The sequence below is a fragment of the Pyrus communis genome, chromosome 7 (genome assembly GCF_963583255.1).
Source record: "Pyrus communis chromosome 7, drPyrComm1.1, whole genome shotgun sequence".
Taxonomy (NCBI): Eukaryota; Viridiplantae; Streptophyta; class Magnoliopsida; order Rosales; family Rosaceae; genus Pyrus; species Pyrus communis.
This window is the reverse complement of record NC_084809.1, coordinates 24,585,160-24,603,142: the sequence shown is the minus strand read 5'-3', so window position 1 is coordinate 24,603,142 and position 17,983 is coordinate 24,585,160. Positions and strand designations below refer to the sequence as shown.

General features: G+C 37.0%; 1 protein-coding gene across 1 annotated transcript; it reads left to right on the top strand.

Moving 5' to 3' along the window:
• Positions 1–8,768: 8,768 nt before the first annotated feature.
• LOC137740104 (transmembrane E3 ubiquitin-protein ligase FLY2-like) lies at positions 8,769–17,496 on the top strand. The gene is made up of 15 exons (XM_068479913.1): positions 8,769–9,381; positions 10,211–10,283; positions 11,030–11,157; positions 11,983–12,098; positions 12,242–12,302; positions 12,573–12,639; positions 12,720–12,797; positions 13,272–13,429; positions 13,518–13,577; positions 13,657–13,750; positions 14,327–14,494; positions 15,624–15,952; positions 16,262–16,378; positions 16,459–16,621; positions 17,022–17,496. Exons 1-14 carry the CDS (start codon positions 9,211–9,213, stop codon positions 16,558–16,560), a joined length of 1,722 nt encoding a protein of 573 aa, XP_068336014.1. The 5' UTR covers positions 8,769–9,210; the 3' UTR covers positions 16,561–16,621; positions 17,022–17,496.
• Positions 17,497–17,983: the final 487 nt, after the last annotated feature.

Genomic DNA, 17,983 nt, shown 5'->3' with positions numbered 1-17,983 from the left:
TGAACAGTATCATGGGCTTTTCATTAAAACTCCCTTTTCTAAACCCAACTTTAACACTGCCAACTCTCTCTGTTATCTTCTAATTAGAACATGAGGATTCTCGCCGGATTCTCTTTGTGAGGAATTGGGGATTCTCAAATCACATCCGTTCATCGTACATCGTATGCTTAGAAATCATTGTAAATTTTTTATTTAAAAAAATAAATATAAAAAGTAGACAAAAATTGGCCGCACAATATACAATGAACGGATGTGATTAGAGAATCCGACAAAAATCCTCTCTCGTAACTAGACCCTTCATCTTCGCAACCCCACCGCATCTACATCCCTCAACCGTCGCAAATCAAATCCAGAAAAGAAAGCCACGCTCCCTATCCCACCGCCTTCGTTTCTCAAATTTCGACAAACATAAAACTCTGCAAAATCTTCTGCACCCAGAATGGACTATTCTACTAAATCATCTCCCAAATTTTGATTAAATCGATGGTGACGAATCCAATCAATCAGATCTACTAAATTCGACGGAATCAAAATCAAAAGCGAAATTGAAATCAGTCTAGAAACTTCCATGAAAATACCTGAAATCAAAATTCTAAATTCAAATTGCAAACGCGTTGATGAAAGAGGGAAACAAAATCCAAAGAGGAAACGAATTCCGAAGCAGAATCAGAGATGAGGAGGAAAGGAGGAATTACCTGCTGGGAGAAAGTATAAAGGAGCTTTTGCTTGGTCAAAGGTGTGGAAGTTGCAGGAAACCAAGGAGGCAGTGGTTCAAGATTGAGAGAGAAGCAAGGAAGGGAGAGACAGAAATGAGAGCAAGTAATGTGAATAAAAAAAAAAAGGAATTCAATTCAATTACATATTACACCGATGTTTATTAATGTGGGAGGAATCAAAAACCATGTGGGACCCAGATGAATTCAGAAATTTCCTGAAATCAGATTCTGACACGCCCCAACCCCGATATCTCCAAATACTAGGATAGGCACGTGCTGTCACATCCCGGCCCGGGGCGGATCACTTCCCGGGCCCGCTCCACCACCGAAGCACGATATTGTCCGCTTTGGGCTTACCATTCCCTCACGGTTTTGTTTTTGGGAACTCACGAGCAACTTCCCAGTGGGTCACCCATCATGGGATTGCTCTAGCCTCTTTCTCGCTTAACTTCGGAGTTCCTACGGAACCCGAAGCTAGTGAGCTCCCAAAAGGTCTCGTGCCAGGTAGGGATTGGAATATACATTTAAGGATCACTCCCCTGGGCGATGTGGGATGTCACAATCCACCCCCCTTAGGGGCCCGACGTCCTCGTCGGCACACCACGGCCAGGGTTAGGCTCTGATACCAAATTGTCACATCCTGGCTCGGGGCGGATCACTTCCTTGGCCCGCTCCACCACCGTAGCACGATATTGTCCGCTTTGGGCCCCGACCACGCCCTCACGGTTTTGTTTCTGGGAGCTCACTGGCTTCGAGTTTTATGGGAACTCTGAAGTTAAGCGAGTAGCGTGCGAGAGCATTCCCAGGATTCCAGGCCCAGAATGCCAAAGCGGACAATATCCGAGAGGTTGGAGTCTGGGATGTGACAATTTCGCAGCCACCCAGCTACCGCACGGTTTTGTTCTTATGGACCGTAGTCCACAAAAGGCCTCTCTGAAATTAAAGCTCTGGGCATGGATATATAAGGCCCAAAGACCACGCCCTCACGGGCGATGTGGGATACTACACGTGCTGACCGACACCCGAGAGTGACGAAGTCATTTTAACATGCATGCAAGTTATAAAGGAAGGATGAATGTGACTAAAAATATGTAAATTTAAATATAATGAAATATGCAAATATAGGAACGTATTCAGAGCATACAATTAATTGAGACTAATACAGAAGGAAAATTATGAAATAAATGAGATTATAAAAAATAAAAATAAAAAATAAAAAGAGTCCTACACCGAGGGAACTCAAAAATACCAATCCAAGAATGCCTTGATGTCGAGATCGTACATCTCGATTCTAAGTCCTAAAGGGGGCGCAAAAACCAAAAGGTGGGTAGACCATAATTTATAATAATAGTAATAATATGAAAATCGATTTCTTTCTTAACATACTAACCTCCTGTTTTGAAAACACATATAATACTACATAATAGGTTTTTCTAAAAACTCTACATGCTATAAGATGTTTCTACGATAAAATCATCTTTAAAAGTGATAACGAAACGCCCAAGGGCAAATCCCAAGAATCTCGTAAGTCAAGTCAATGAAGTACTCAACTAGGGACATCATAATCGCCCGAAGGCATAACCATCACCCGTAGGTGAAGCTGTACGATACTAGGTTACGTCAGTGAAGAAATATGGTAGGTCCCATCACCCGAAGGTGAAGTTGTACGACTCTGGGTTACGTCAGAGAAGAAATATATAACATAACACACCGACACTAGTTGTGGCTAGTGAAGCTGTCTGACACTGGTTTTGCCAGTGAAACTGGGAGTATGTCATAAATATCCTTAAATGTGTCATATGGCCATAGGCGTCTACATACTTAGGTTGTGTGTATGTGTTGTATGATCACACACTAGATGAGCACCGAAAACATAAATTATAATCTTTCCAAATCATTGAAGCTTAAAGGCTCAAAGCATCAATTCATAAACCATAATAAATCATATTTGTAAATCCGTAATATTTCATCCTGCAACATCTTTGGTTCGGCTAGCTTTCATTTTTTTTTATCGAAGTCGGTTGTCTTAACGCGTAAATCCAATAATTCATAACCTTTCGTAAAACATAATTCGATAAATCATAAATAATGCATAAAACGTAAAATCATGAAATCATGCTTTTCGAGAATGCAAGCCTAGCATTTAATAAAAATCATGCAATTTAAGAAAGGCACACTCACAAATATTCTGCTACCGAGGAACTGATCGAACTAGAAAGGACGAGATCACTTCCAACCAACGCACCTAAACACAAATCGGGACCATTTATTAAAACTCTACTAAAATGATCGAATTTGGGAAAACGGACGGTCGCACATTGAAAAACCGAAGGAGAGACCTTGGTTCCCTTACGTGCTGCTTTGGGTTGCCAGAAAGTTGGCCGAAAAAGTCGTCGGCGCCGACATGGACGGTAGCGGAATACAGTTCAGAAGAGGCGCGTGTGCCCCACGCGCCGTGCACTACAACCCACATGCAGCCCCACGCGCCAGCGAGTATAGGAGTATTCGCCTTCCTCGTGAGGCCAGGGATTTTGCAGGTTTCAGCTTGACTTTCATAGCTCGATTCTTAACCAATTTCAGTGATTTAAGAACCTAAATGAAGTTACGAATGTAGGGAATCGATACATACCTATTGGAGGTCGCGACATGGCCAAAGTTGGCTGAAAAAAGGTGTTTGAAAGTGTCCAAATGGCCATAGTTTCAAATTCTAGAAATCTGGGAAATTATTCCTGAGGTGTTTCCTGCATCCAACACTCAATTAACACTTACCAACTAGTCTAATCTAACCCTAAAACATGATCTAGAAGATTTTAGGAGCTTACCTGCGTCGAGGATGGTGAGAACTTGCCATGGTTCATCGGGGAAGGCGATGAACAGTGGCTGTCGAATAAGAGAAAGTGAGATCATAGAGAGGTGAGAGATGAAGGAGGGAGGGTCCATAGATAGGAGATGGTGCTCGCCGGAGTGGCCGGGGCAAGTAGGGGTGGAGGCAGTGTTGTCGTTGTTGGTTGTGCGAGCTCGGAGAGAGTGTTGTAGAGATGAGGGGGATAGACAAGGAGAGAGAGAGTTCTAGAGAGAGTCTTCACTGGGTAGAGAAAGGAGAAAAAAATGAAGGAAGAATAGAGAGAGTGTCGGGAGACAAGAAAAGATGAAATATAAAAATATCACATGAGAAGTAAAATTACCAAAATGCCCATATGATTCAAATTTCATAAAATCTTTGTTCTAGCTTTAAATTCAAAACCGATTGTGCCCGCACATTCGTAATGATGAGTGCTACAAGGATACACCAAGGAAATGAATCTTACATGACACAACAAGGTGGTCACCAAAGTCAATATTTTTTGCCTCGAAGGGCATTTTTGTAAATTCACATTTTAAAATTATAAAAATAGTAAAATCTGGGATAGGTCGTTACAGATTCTCTAGTAACAGGTGGTAATTGAATTCATTGAATTGGTGTCCTCCAAGAATCAAACTTTTGTTCCTAAATTGTGCTTAATTCGTCTTCTGCAAATCCACCCAAATTGGGAGGTGGCGGGGTGGTAGGAGGACATGTGAATACGGGAGGCGGTGGGAGGATATGGGAATATGGGAGGTTGTGGGGGCTAGGGAAGAAGAAGATATGGAGGAAAGGTGGAGCGTGGGAGACCTGTGAGTATGATGAGTGGTGGGAAGGGCTGTGCGGGTTGGAAAAGAAAAAGGCAACAAGGATGAAACGAAGAGGCGTGGGGGGGCTCTGGAAGTTGGTGAAGAAAATAATAGATGGGATGAAAGGATGGGAGGGAGAAAGGATAAATTTACAAATATAAATTTATTTTTATAGATAAACCATTTTCAATAATTATAGCATAAAAATAATTTAAAAACAAGGACAATTTAGTAATCAATCAAGTTTTAATTTTGATTCTAGTGAACTAGTAAACAATAAATATGGAACAAATATCATTTGTATTCCAATTCCAGTTAGATTAGTAAACTTTAACAGGAATCTAATTCGATTTCCTCCTCAATTCACTTCCCCACAATTTGATTACGAATTAGCAAACAAGCCCTGAGATAGATGTGGAAAGTTACCAGCACGATGGGATCCTCTTTTACTTTTTTTTTTTCCCTTATTTTATTTGAAGTTAACTCTGTTAGATTTGGTTGAGTTAGGAGACAAGTGTCATAATTTCGAGAAAGCCAAAGAGACCACATGCACAAATGGGTGCAGAAGATTTGAACTCTAAGCTGAAAAGCTGACATCAAGTGCTTGTAGCTCAGTGGATAGAGCATATGCAGAAGGTCATAAGTTTGACCTATTTGGCGCGTATCTACTTTTTTTTTTTGTCTTTCTTTTTCTTTTTGAGTACAGAAGAAAGGCTTGCCTAACAACGAAACTAACGAAAAACAAATCGATGCCTAAAATCCCTAACCATGTCCTCTTAACTCGACCGACCGACCAACGTCTTCTTCCATTGAGTCATTTACTATTGGAGCCTCACTTGAACCCATCATTGCTGAATAAAATAGATTAGCAAACCAAGCAAAATAAACTTAAGTGTAACAAATGAAGTTGGTGCAGTTGGTTTCCGTTTTATCCTGCCCGAAACTAAATAATTAGAAGGTGCATTTTCGTTCTTTGCAGAATTAGGGTTATAATTTTGTTGTTTCAAGAAGCAAAAGATCAACAACGGTGGCGATACCAGAAACTGGAAAATTGTACGGGGTGATCCAAACAATTCACGACTTTCAGGTAGCTGTGAGCAACCGAGAGGCAGACCTCGACATAATTGAAACCTGATAATGACCACAACAATGACCGGTTACTTAATTTCAACAAAAAATCAATGACTCGTTGTCTGCCCATTCCATTCATGCCACCGGTGACTGCAACGGCATCAAATCAATATTTTCAATTCCTTGTTTCGCTGCTCAGCTTTATGGGCATCAAAGTTCATAACAACATCGTCAAGCCCGGACCGCCACCAACCTTGAGGGATCTTTGCATGGAGTACCTACTACCCTATGTTTATGCGACCAACCATTGAATACATCGTAAGGGCCATCATGATTGTCTCATTTGTGATCGTCTTATTGGATGTCTATCTCCTCGTTTGAGCAGTTGGAATTTTAAGGAGAAGGCTCGTGCTGGGCAAATTTGAGAGCTCATACACCTCTAGTGAAAGAAGGAATGGCGCCATTTCTGGTGGTTTTGATGGCAGTGGCGATGATGATGACATCATCAACCGCAACGGCAACTGTAACCTGAGTCAGAATTTTTTTATTCTTGGTTTTAGCTTTATTAAGTATTTTATTTTCTTGGTTTTAAGGTTTATTAATTGATAGACGGTTCAAGATCCGATTAATAACTTAAAAGAAATTTCATTTTCAGAATCACTGGTTCGGAGTCAAGGGCTTCCACAACTTTGGAGTTTGCTTTTAGGGCTTCCTTTGCTTCTTCAACTGCTTGGGACTGAGTGTAAGTTATTTTTTATCTTAATTATTCGGTGATCAATTCTTTAAAGCTTATAGTTAGCATCCAAATTAGTGAATTCTCTGCTTTTGCTAGGATTAAAATCCATTTAATCATTTTCCTCAATACTCTGACATAAACTTACAAACACAATTTGCTAACACAAAAGTTGCATTTATAACCAAGCCTAATTCAACTTGAAACAATATACGAACTCAAGGAAACTTAATAAACAATGAAGAACATGTAAGTCAAAAATTGAAACCTTTCAAAAATCAACCAAATGAATTTCAACCGTATCCCCTTGTTATTACCACTTTATCCCCATTTCAATTTTATAATTCCACATGACAGATGAACACATAACGTCTAATAGATTAGCGACATGTATTTGAGAGATAGATAAGCACGTAAGTTCAATATATTTAAAAGAGGTATTTTGGTTATTTTTGTCCAAAAATCAAGAAATTGAATTAAATCAGTTTCATGTTTTAAGATAAATATGAATATGAGTTGAAAGGTGAAAGTATCGCTTGGTCCTAAGACCGTTTAGGGAGAATAGTGGTGTCAGGTTTCATATTTGTGGGATCCTAGAGTTGTTTCTAATTTTCGAATTATTACAATTGGTATCTTGCTTATCAGACTCATCGAGAATCACATGCATATGGTTCTCAACTCATTTATCGTTTCCATGTACCCCACACGATCGTAAGAGAAAAAAAATCAAAGATAAATTCTCACATTCAAGTCTCACTAATTTACCCTTAATTTGAACAAACGAAAGTGATGACTTATTAAAGCTTAAAATTTAAAGCCACTCAGAACTACTGTCTGGTGGTATTTCTCTTCACTTGTAAGTGTAAGTGAGAGGTTTAGGTTCGAATCTCGTGGATAGAGAATTTGATACTAAATTAAGTTGCTTATTGTGTTGCTTATTTGAACTCCCCCTCCCCTTAGTGTAAAATATATCATTGTACTAAGAAAAAATTGCAGGTTAAAAAACTTAGAACAACTAGCCCTTGATGGGCACGAGTTCAAAACTATGAAATAATGGACTTAAAATTTAAATGGTTCACCTCTCAAAACTTGGATACATCCACTGTGGTTCTCGAAATATATAGATTTAAAGATTACAACAGGTGCTCGGCTATAGTCTAAATTTTTTTCTCTTTCAGTCATCTGACCTGTTATAAGAGGTTCTTATTGCTGGGTTTCCAGGCATATTATCAGGATAAATTCAATTCGAATAATCAAATACGCAGTGGAAAGTAATAAATGATATACAATATGTTCTTGCAGTTATATATCCGGTTAGTTGTAATTGATAAAGCAACAAGTTAAGAAGTTGTAGACATTAACTTATTGGAACCTTTTGTCACGTGCATGCCGCTTGATTAGATCATTCTCATGCTTGCAATATTTCTCTTCATGATTGATCACCCAAAGTTCCTAGATGTTGAGCCTGTGAGAGTATCCACACTGATAAAACTAGCACTAGATGATGGAGTGATCGATTTGATGTGCTAGCAACATCTCACACTTGGATCAATGTAGGATGAGCAGCACACAAGATGTTTTGGCTTTAGGGTTTTTCTCTCTCTTTTCTTTAAGGGACAAAACTAAACAACTTTTGCACTATATATTAGAGAGAAAACACAAGGAGTATTATATACTCATCGACGTCCCCTTTAGCCGTACCCTACTTAGGGTTTGGCTGCATGGACTTGTTCCATGTGCCAAGCCCCTCAATTACCACTTTTTGGATTTGTGATTTGGACGTTTTTTAATTAAATAAAGCCCAATGCCTATTTAATTAAAACCATGACCAATAAGTCCAAATAATTAATTATATATTATCATCATCCATATAATGTTACTAGAACTTATCATATGTGTATGACCTCTTAGGTTCTAACTAAATCTGGCAACAAAATTAATTAATGAATTAATTCAATTCTATAATCCATGAGTGACACTTAACATGTCATGGCTACCTGGATTCGTAGAAAAATACGCGAACTAATCATGATAGTCTTTCGAACCTTGATTGTAGTTACAATGCAATTCGATTCTTCTATCACAATCTCGATCAAGATTTATCTGATATGGAATTACGTCAAATCACATATAGTTATATATGATCCTCATGATGCATCTCATGTTAAAGAAATTCTTACAAACATAGCTTAATCAACAGTTACTCTGGCCATAGATTTTCAAGATGAATCTTTCATAATGTATGATTGACTTGATTAGAATGTAGTTTTCAAAATTAAATATAAAAAATAAAATTTTAGTCGTAGTTCTCATCTAGTTTACTAATATGATAGTTAAATTACATTTACTATAAATTTTAAAAATAAACTTAAAACTAATAAATTATTAAGAAATATGTTTAGCATATTCGGTTAGAAATGATATAAAAATATGGGTTCACATGCTCGTTAAAATATAATTTCTTACAAGACTATATTTATCCTCTTTGGTTGGAAAACCAGCCAGTCTACACGCCAGCCCACACAAAACAAGAACAAGAATGTGATGCTGAGCCCTCACTCACATTGGCGGTGAGTGCCATGTTCGTTGAGGAGCGTACGCCCACCTTTACCCCAAACAAGAATACAAAACCAGAATACAAAACCAGTGGACATGTCAACCACCATTTCCACGGCTTCTTCTTCCTCACAAGCTCTCGAACCAACCCTCTTAACCTCAAACCCACAATAAATTATCACTATTATTATCAATAAGTACAATCAAATTATAAATTTAGTATTTCCTTTGTTCTTAGTTTTTGTTGTTGTCGTTGCTTAAGAATAATTAGGGGTCATTTAGTCGTTGAGCTTTCATTTTCTCCATTGATCGGCTGGCAACTTCCTCCAATGCTCGACTCCAATTGAAGCAAAACCCCCCTTCTATCTCTCTCTTTAGCTCTGTACTCCAATGGGTTTCTTGTTTTTCTCTTCAATTTTTCGATTTCTTTCCCAACACAGAGGCTTGGCGCTGGTGGTGGAAATTCGGAGTTGAATTTCGGGTATGGGATTTATGGGTTTTGATTCGGGGGCCGTGCGGAATTTGGGGTCTTTGTGGTCTCGGCGGAGCAAGCTGTACCGGGTTTTATTCTGGGTTTGGGTCGCTTTTGTGCTTTTTCAGCCGGTGGCCGGTCTTAGACCCTTGCGGGAACGGGCTCGATCATGGGGCGATGAGGTTGGTAGTCGAAATTTCGGGTTTTTTTTGTTTTCCGTGCTTAATTTTGTTGTATTTGGTTGTTTGTGATTGAACTATATGATGTTTTTAGGGTAAATATTGTGAATTTCAATGTGGAAATGTGAATTTGATCTGCGCATTTGTGTGTATGTAAATATTAACATGGTATTTACTGCCTATATTAACTCAGTGTGAAGTTTTGGTGGGGAAGGTATGGATACGATGGTAAATGAACATCGAAGTTCACGTTTCTATAGTTAGGTTAATGGAGAGCTCAATATTGGTGTTATACTTTTTGAAAACTAACACATTCATGTTGTGAACCTTTGTTATGAAGCCTGTTGCTTAAGAAAGTTATGGTGTATGGTTAATTTAGTTTCAGATGCTGTGTTCTGCAGCCCATGGTGACTTTTAATTCTGAGTTAATTTAGTTGGAGAACCACACTAGTTGTGTTTTACTTTGAATTTTGCTATGATCACTTAAACCATATGAGCAATGATTCACATGTGGTGCAATATTTCTGTCTGCTTGTTTTTCCCTTGGTGGTTCCCATTTTTGGGCTGCATCAACATGGCAAGAGTTTGACACTCACCATTCCCCTCCCCCAAATAAAAGGAAAAAGTACGTGGACCTAAATGCTTATTTAGATGTTTGCTGTTAACCGCTAAAGTTTTTCAATTACATCACCTGCAGATATTGGTATTGATATGATTTGTTTGACATATCCATGTACTTTTTATATGAAGTAGGTTTATGACCAAAATTTTGTTTTTTTTAATGGTATGAAATTGAACAAACCTTCTAAATTCCTCAATTTTCATTTTGCAGTGGCTATTTGTAAGAAAGGATGAAATTGATTTAGGACCTTTTTCTACGTGGAATATAACAGGAACTTACAGAGGTTTGTAACTTATATATATATATATATTAATAATGTTAGTTATTGCTGCTATTACTTGTTAAAAATTTGTTCATTACTAATTGGATCATTAAGATGTTCTTAGTGTTCTCCATAGAATTTTGTATCGTGAAGCTTATTGCTGAAGTAATTGGGTAAGAAGCAGAGGTTGCAAAATTTATTGGATTGTGTAGCTGTAACAATGCTACGTTTTTTAATAAGAAAGATAATTTCTTTAAAAAGAATAGATCAATACAGGGGCAAAGTTGCCCACAAATCTATCTAGAATATGCTAATCAACAAAGACTACAAAGCATAGCTAAGCAACAGAGATGGCAGCAGACCTAAAAAACCAAGTGTACATCGGAATTCTAATTATAAATATAGCCTGATAACAAACTCTATCCCAATGTATGATGAGTGGCATAAGCCTCTGGATGACGGTATGCATACATTTTCAAGATACGGACGTCCAAAGGGAAGCCCAAAAACAAACTCTGTCCCAAACGATATAGCTCATTAGGTTCTGTCTAATATTATGAATTATCTAAATAACTAACTACAATGGATCTTTCAAAATTCCATGAGTTCTTTCTTTTTGTGTCCTCTGGCACAAACCCAAATTATCTTTATAGTTGACATTATATTCAAGCACCTTACTATAAAACTTAATGGAGCCTTAAAACTAAGCTTACAAAGTTTTCTATTTGACCTGATTCTACATACATATGTTTATATGTGAGTTGCAGGGACTTGGAAGTTTCCTGATTCTACAAATAGCTCTTCCAGATTTCCGGATTTTAGGAATTCCCATGGCGACACTATCATTGAATTAGTTAGCACGCAGACAAAAATAACTGGCGTACATTACGTGCAGGTGAGCAGTTTGAACCCTCAATGACTGTCATATTAGATAAGGTCTGCCTCTGTATATATGCCTGAGTTCATAAGATAAAAAGGGTTTTTATTGAGAAAGAGCATTATTATACATGATATCAGCAACAGAAAAATGGCACGTCCAATATTTGGTGATGAATGTGCAGGTCTATTCATACAGATGGTGGGTGGGTGAGTTTTGTCCGATGTGTGACCAAACTTAGTTATGTATAGATGTATGTGTGTATTCAAAGATGGATGGGTTCATGCACACACATGACATAAACCTAAGCAGCCTTTGCCTGGTCAGGCCAATGTAGCAATGCCTCAGGATGCTTTTATACCAATAAATTTTATCCTGATGGAACATGTTTTCCGTGAATTAGCAGTCTAATTTTTCCCCTGTAGCATTGGAGGCTTGATTTAGCAAGTGCGGCTATTGTGTTGTGAGTCATGTATTGGTAGACTTTGTCTTTTCTTGTGAAGCTTGGGGGCCAGCTTCACATTGCCTTATGAGTAAATAGATACTTTGAAACTCTAGGGTTTAAATTAGAATCTTTATACAGTCCCTGGCGCACCTGCTTCAGTTTCCCCATATCACATTGGGGTGCATGTGCACTTGTATGATATTCATGTGATGGGCTTTGATCATCTTTAAACCACCAAGCAGCCAAAAGGCTCAAATATGCTATCTTCTCATGGCCTACATAACTGTAACACTATTTCCTTGGATGTTTAGTTTTTAGAATTTGTTTTAGTGTTAACGTTAATTATCATACTTTTTTTTTTAAAATAACAGTCTATTTCTTCATTTGGCTGACAATAGGGGGTAATTATTTTCCATGATGTGTTTGACAATGAACACAATGTTGGTGGTATTCAAATCAGGGTGGAGGGTGTATTTATATGGCCATTTAGACAACTTCGAATGGTAGCTAACAGGTAATTTTTCCTGGTTGTGTTATTGGAGGCTTTTGCTCCGTTTCATTGATGCATCATTTACACCCGCTTGCATTTAATATCTTCTGTTATACATATGTGCTCTATCTCTTTAAGAAAAAAATATGTGCTTTATCATTTTGCAGTGGAAAAGAGGGAGAGTCAAGCCAAGAAGAAGAATATTTATTGTCAAATCCGTATCATATGGTAATTTTTGTTCAATTTATTGTTATGAAGCCTTATAGCTCTGCTTTCTGTCATCTTATGATGCACTATGTTTTGGTGTTTGCTCGCTGCTGCTAGTCATATGTTAGTTTTTGTAATCTGGAGTGTCAAAAATATATGAGAGATGGTAATACTTGTAATTGTTTGGGAATAAAAAATTAAAAATATAAGAGTAAGTCATTAATTTAGAAAGTCAAATGCAATTACAGAGGCTTCAAGTACTCACATGTTACGTCTATACCTTTGGAACAGCTTGGAGTTTTCTCTTCCCAGGTTTTCCAAGAATCTCCTCGAGATAAAATATGGAGGAAAAAGCATTGTAATTTCTCCCACATCACTATGAATTATTTGCATATTGCTTTTATCATGTTATGATAATTTTATTTGCTCATACTGCAGCTCCAATTTATGAAATGGAGAAACACTGTAATATAGAAATCGCAGGCCAAATTTCACGCGTCGCATCCGCCCATAATGGTATTTGATTTTTCTCAGCGTATGGATTCTTTCTTTCCTTTTAATCGCTTCCTCACCATCCTTTCCCTAATTTTTTTTTTTCTCTAAAAACATATAACTCTAAATTTTTTTATTTTTTTATTTTTTTTTAAGAAACTACGGAATCTCTAAACTAGTTTCACATTTCTTGCCAACACTTTGCCTGATATGATATGATTCAGAAGCACTTTTAATTGTTAGTCTATGTTTTTCACCTAAGTGGATATAATGCTTATCTAATGAACCATCTTCATCATGTAATTCTTGCCCATGTACTGATTCTTTTCTTGCAATTTGTTTCTATCTTTCATATAATCTTTTATTTTCTTTGTATTGAGGGGCTTGTGCCTGTGGGAGGTCAAAACCTTCTGGTCTTATGTTGTGAATGGACTTAATTATTTGTTCGTTTGTTTCTAAAGTTCCATGCTCATTCAAATTTCTACAAATGTTTATTAGATGGAGATCGTGATCAATACCATATAGAATCATTGATGGAGAGTCCTGCAGTGGATGATGGTGGTGATTGCTTCACTCCCTTTATATTAAATGCTACTTCTGTCAATGTGGAGGTGTACTACAACAAAGCAGTGAACTATACCTTGATGGTCACCTTTGTATCCTTTATTTATCATTGTATTTCATGTTAATTTCAATGTTTTATGCCATATATATGTAGGCATATTCCTTGACGTAGTTCCTCAGGTCTCTTTTCTCCAAGTTCTTCTCTTAATTCGGCAAATGGAGCATAGCAACACTCAGTCAGTAAGAATTTTTGTCTGAACATAAAAAGAAATTGGATTTTAATAATACATGCATTTGTATTTATAAGTGCACTTTTCAGGGGGCTGCCAAAGTTTCAATTTTAATGATTGGCCAACAGGCTATCATGGATTCTTATCTCTGCCTTCTGCATTTGACTGCAGGAATACTTGTTGGTAAGTTGAGCTCTTGTTGGTAACTATACTAGCAAGACACTTGCGTTGAAGCAGTTGTAGTAGTATAGTCACTACAAAAGGGTAAATTATTGTGATTGGGAAGTATTGAGTTTAAGATTACAATGAGAAACACTCCTGTCTTACATCAAAGTTGTAAATAGAGACCAATGCTTCCTAATTTAAGATAAGCAACTACTTCGAATATTATTTTCACCAACTTATAGTAGCTTTTTGTTACATAGATTTCTGAAGGAAATAAAACGGATGGGCTCTTTAAGAGTTGCACTGCAAAGTTCATGCTTCCAGCCTTCCATAAGAAATCTTTTTCTCAAGACCCTAAACGAAGTTTGTTACAGCCTGATACATGTGTATCATCTGTTATGTTTATAGAATACATGTCCTATTTGACCAGCTTTCATCACATACTTAATAATATGTGCCTATATCCTCTGTAGTTACGTCATATGCTTATCACATGTTAATTTTTGCTTATTGACAGTATTTTGTAGGCATTATATATTTTGTTTCTCCTTACTAACTCTATATATTTTTTTGCCTTATTTCTTGTTTATACAGAATCCTTATTTAATGCTTTTGCAACTGCCGCTTTTTTCAAGTTTGTGGTATTCTCAATATTCGAGATGAGATATCTTCTTGCTATATGGAAAGCTAGTAGGCCTACAAATAGTGGGGAAGGTTGGGAGACGATGAGGCGTGAGCTTTCAGTTCTGTATAGCCGTTTCTGTAAGTACTAATTTGGAATATATCCTTCTTTGTTTGCATGTGGAATGCCATTTTATCAATTTTTGATTGGTATGTAGAGTTGTAGCATTTATCGGGAATGATGCTTATGGATTCTACATATCCATTGCTATCCTACTCCTAGAAGTTAATTTCGTTATATTCTTGAGGAAGAAGTATTTAGCCTTAAAACAAAGAAGTTCAGAAGGAACAATTGACACATGCAAATATTTTAACAAGGTGAAGGCGTGAGTTTTCTTAAAGGAAAAAAATATTTTAGAAGTTAATTATATGAAGTACATAGAGTAAAAATTTATACAAGAAATAAAACCCCAATGAAACATATGCAAATATTTTAACAAGATGAGGGTGTGAATTTTCATAATAGTTGTATCTTTCAGGACAAAGTTTGATTTTAGGTTGGATGTTTACATACTAAAATAGTATCAAAGTAGGCGATTCACGTGCTGGGCCCAATGGCCACACGTGTCCGCATCCCCCAATATGTGTTGTCTAGGTGTTAGGCTCAAGTGATACCACACTTACGAGGGGTTGAGAGTACTAGTCCCACATCGGGGAAGTAGAGTAGAGTTCAAATGATCTTTGGCCTCTCCACCCAGTTCCATTTTGTTTTTGGTTGGAAGTTCTACTTATCACTCCTAGTTGGCCAGCTAGAAGATATATGCTTTAGTCGTCTTTTAGTGGTGTAAGGCCGGAACATATATAGAAGAAGCTAACTCAGACTTTCTAGGTATAGTACATTTGTAAAGGTAAAAAAGTAAAATGACGCTTGAGTCCTTGACCTACGTTTTGATTAATACAACTGAGTTAGATTGATTTCAAAAGTACACAAAACCCTTTGACTTTAAATTTTTTGAATAGAAGCCCCTTTGGTATTCTGAGAAAACCTCGTAAGCCAGTGTTATCACCACCATGAATATACAATTTTTACATACATCTTTGCTAGGCTAATATACTCTGATGCTTGATTCGTAGTTTCAAGTTTATATATCCAAACGAGAACAACTAATGTATTTTGATGCTAGACTAAATTAATCGTTCCAGTTACTTTGATATAGTAGGTGGCTTGATTTAAAATTTGTCTATATTGAGAACTGGTAACTCTTTGCAGATGGGATCCTTTTGGGAGGCATTCTGCTCATGTACGAGTTCCATAACTTCCTGAGGCCTATTCTTCTCCTTATGTACTCCTTTTGGATACCTCAAATAATCACCAATGTTATTCGTGATTCAAGAAAACCTTTGCATCCTCATTACATCTTGGGCATGACTGTTATGCGACTTGCAGTCCCATTATACATATTTGGTTGCCCTAACAACTTCATGCGCATTGAGCCTGACAAGAGTTGGTGTATTTGTTTGGGTGTATTTATTGGACTGCAAGCATCCATTCTTCTTCTTCAGCACTATCTTGGCTCTCGGTGGTTCATTCCTCGTCAGGTTCGATCTAACTCTGCTCATTTATATCTTCCTGGAAATTGATTTTTAGACACTTCCCTTTTGACGTCACAATGACACACAAACTCACGTCAAGACAGCCACCATTGCTGTATTGTGAATCAATGTTAATTATACGGGTAACCTGTTGTGGAATTTCCCCAAGCAAGGAGCAGGTTTATTCAATTGAATGTAATACGAAGTTTACTCAATTGAATGTAATACAAAAGATTGTAACGAAGTGCTTTTTGAATTTTCATCTTGAAGGTCTGTAATTATATCTATATCTCATTTCTGTTTGATGGTTTACAGATTCTACCTGAAAAATATAGCTACTATAGAAGGTTCGATCAGAATACGAATCACACCACAGATTGTGTCATTTGCATGACTGCAGTTAATCTCACACAACGTTCGACTGATTGCATGGTACTGTGATGGGATGTTTTATATTGTAATATAAGTACCCAAACTTAGGTGCTTGGTTTAATGTTCTATTTCCCTTACAGGTGACACCATGTGAACACTGCTTTCACTCTGGTTGTTTACAAAGGTGGATGGATATAAAGATGGAGTGCCCAACTTGTCGGCGTCCACTGCCACCAGCCTGATCCTTCCACTCTGCCTATATACATATAGGATCAACTAACATCGCCCAACTCAGTAATTTTGGTAAGTCGCTTGATGGCATGCAAACAATTTAGTAGAAATATTGTTAAGTTTGTCTGTTTCGACATTTTTTTCATTAAACTTCTTCTGAGGGCATATTCTTCACATACAAATGCTTGCTTGGATTTTCCCATGAGATTTAGGGATAACCAGTTATGCAAAATTTTAATATATCCAACACTGAAGACTCGTCTTTTCACCATCTCGTGGAATCATATGTCTGTTCATCTCATTATCTTTCACCGAAGAATACTGTACATTTGATTTCTGACTTTTGCTAAACTTATTTACTTGGGAATGGTTGCTTCTTTCGGGTTTTCATGATCTATTCAGACCAGTTTTCAAATGGCGAGATGTAAAACTTTGACAATCCTGAATCTGCCGTTTCTATATTCTATTTCAGGTTGGGCATTAAATCGATATTCAGGTTGAGCGCACCTTCCGAAGGAAGAAGGATGAGATACAACATACTCTTATCAGTTTCCAAAATTGTAACAGATTCTGCATTGTTGTTACTTTAGCCAACAATTTTTAACTCTTCCTTGTTTTAGCTTTGTTGTAAAATGTATATGTAGGAAGCAAATCTATAGGTGCAAATTCTTGTCAATTCCATCAATAGTTGGTTCCCACTTCCCACTGCAGTTTTCTATACGACAAGTCGACACATGTTTTGTGCATCTTCTTATTCGCAATTAAGCGAATAATTAGATCCAGTTGCACTGATTCGAGGCGTCGTAACATCTCAGGAGATGCTACGACACCTCAAATCAAAGTCTGATAGTAATGGCTAAATAAAGAGGGTGTGGATGGAGATGCTGTGCCTGATAGTGGTCGCATAGGCAACGAGGATAATGAACTGAAAGGCATGTTTGAGAGGGGAGAGCCACACGCTTTGCTTGCTGTTGCTTGTTGTGGCAACTCAGCACTACACGTGGAAGAAGTTACTTTCAAAATAAGACACGAAGTCAACGCTAATCAACTCCATTTTATAAGGACAAATTGGTGATGGGCCAATCTAATAAATCCTAAGCCGAAAAATTTTAAGCCATAATTCATAAATTATTTTTTTTTCCTTTTAACTTTTATGATTTAAAATTTTAGCTTGAAATTATTAAATAATAATTTTAGCTTAATTTTTTTTGATAACTTTTTTGAAAATAGAATTGATGTAGATTATTCTAATTTATTTTTATGAACATTTTAATTTAAAAATATTTAAATTCTGATAAGTATTAAAAATCATACAAATACATAAGTATTTATAAAGTTTTAAGTAAAATTTTAGGGTTAAATTTAATTTTGGACTGTCAAATCTTTTTTATACCATTAGATTTAATCTCATTTGATCACAGCCGTTAGATTATA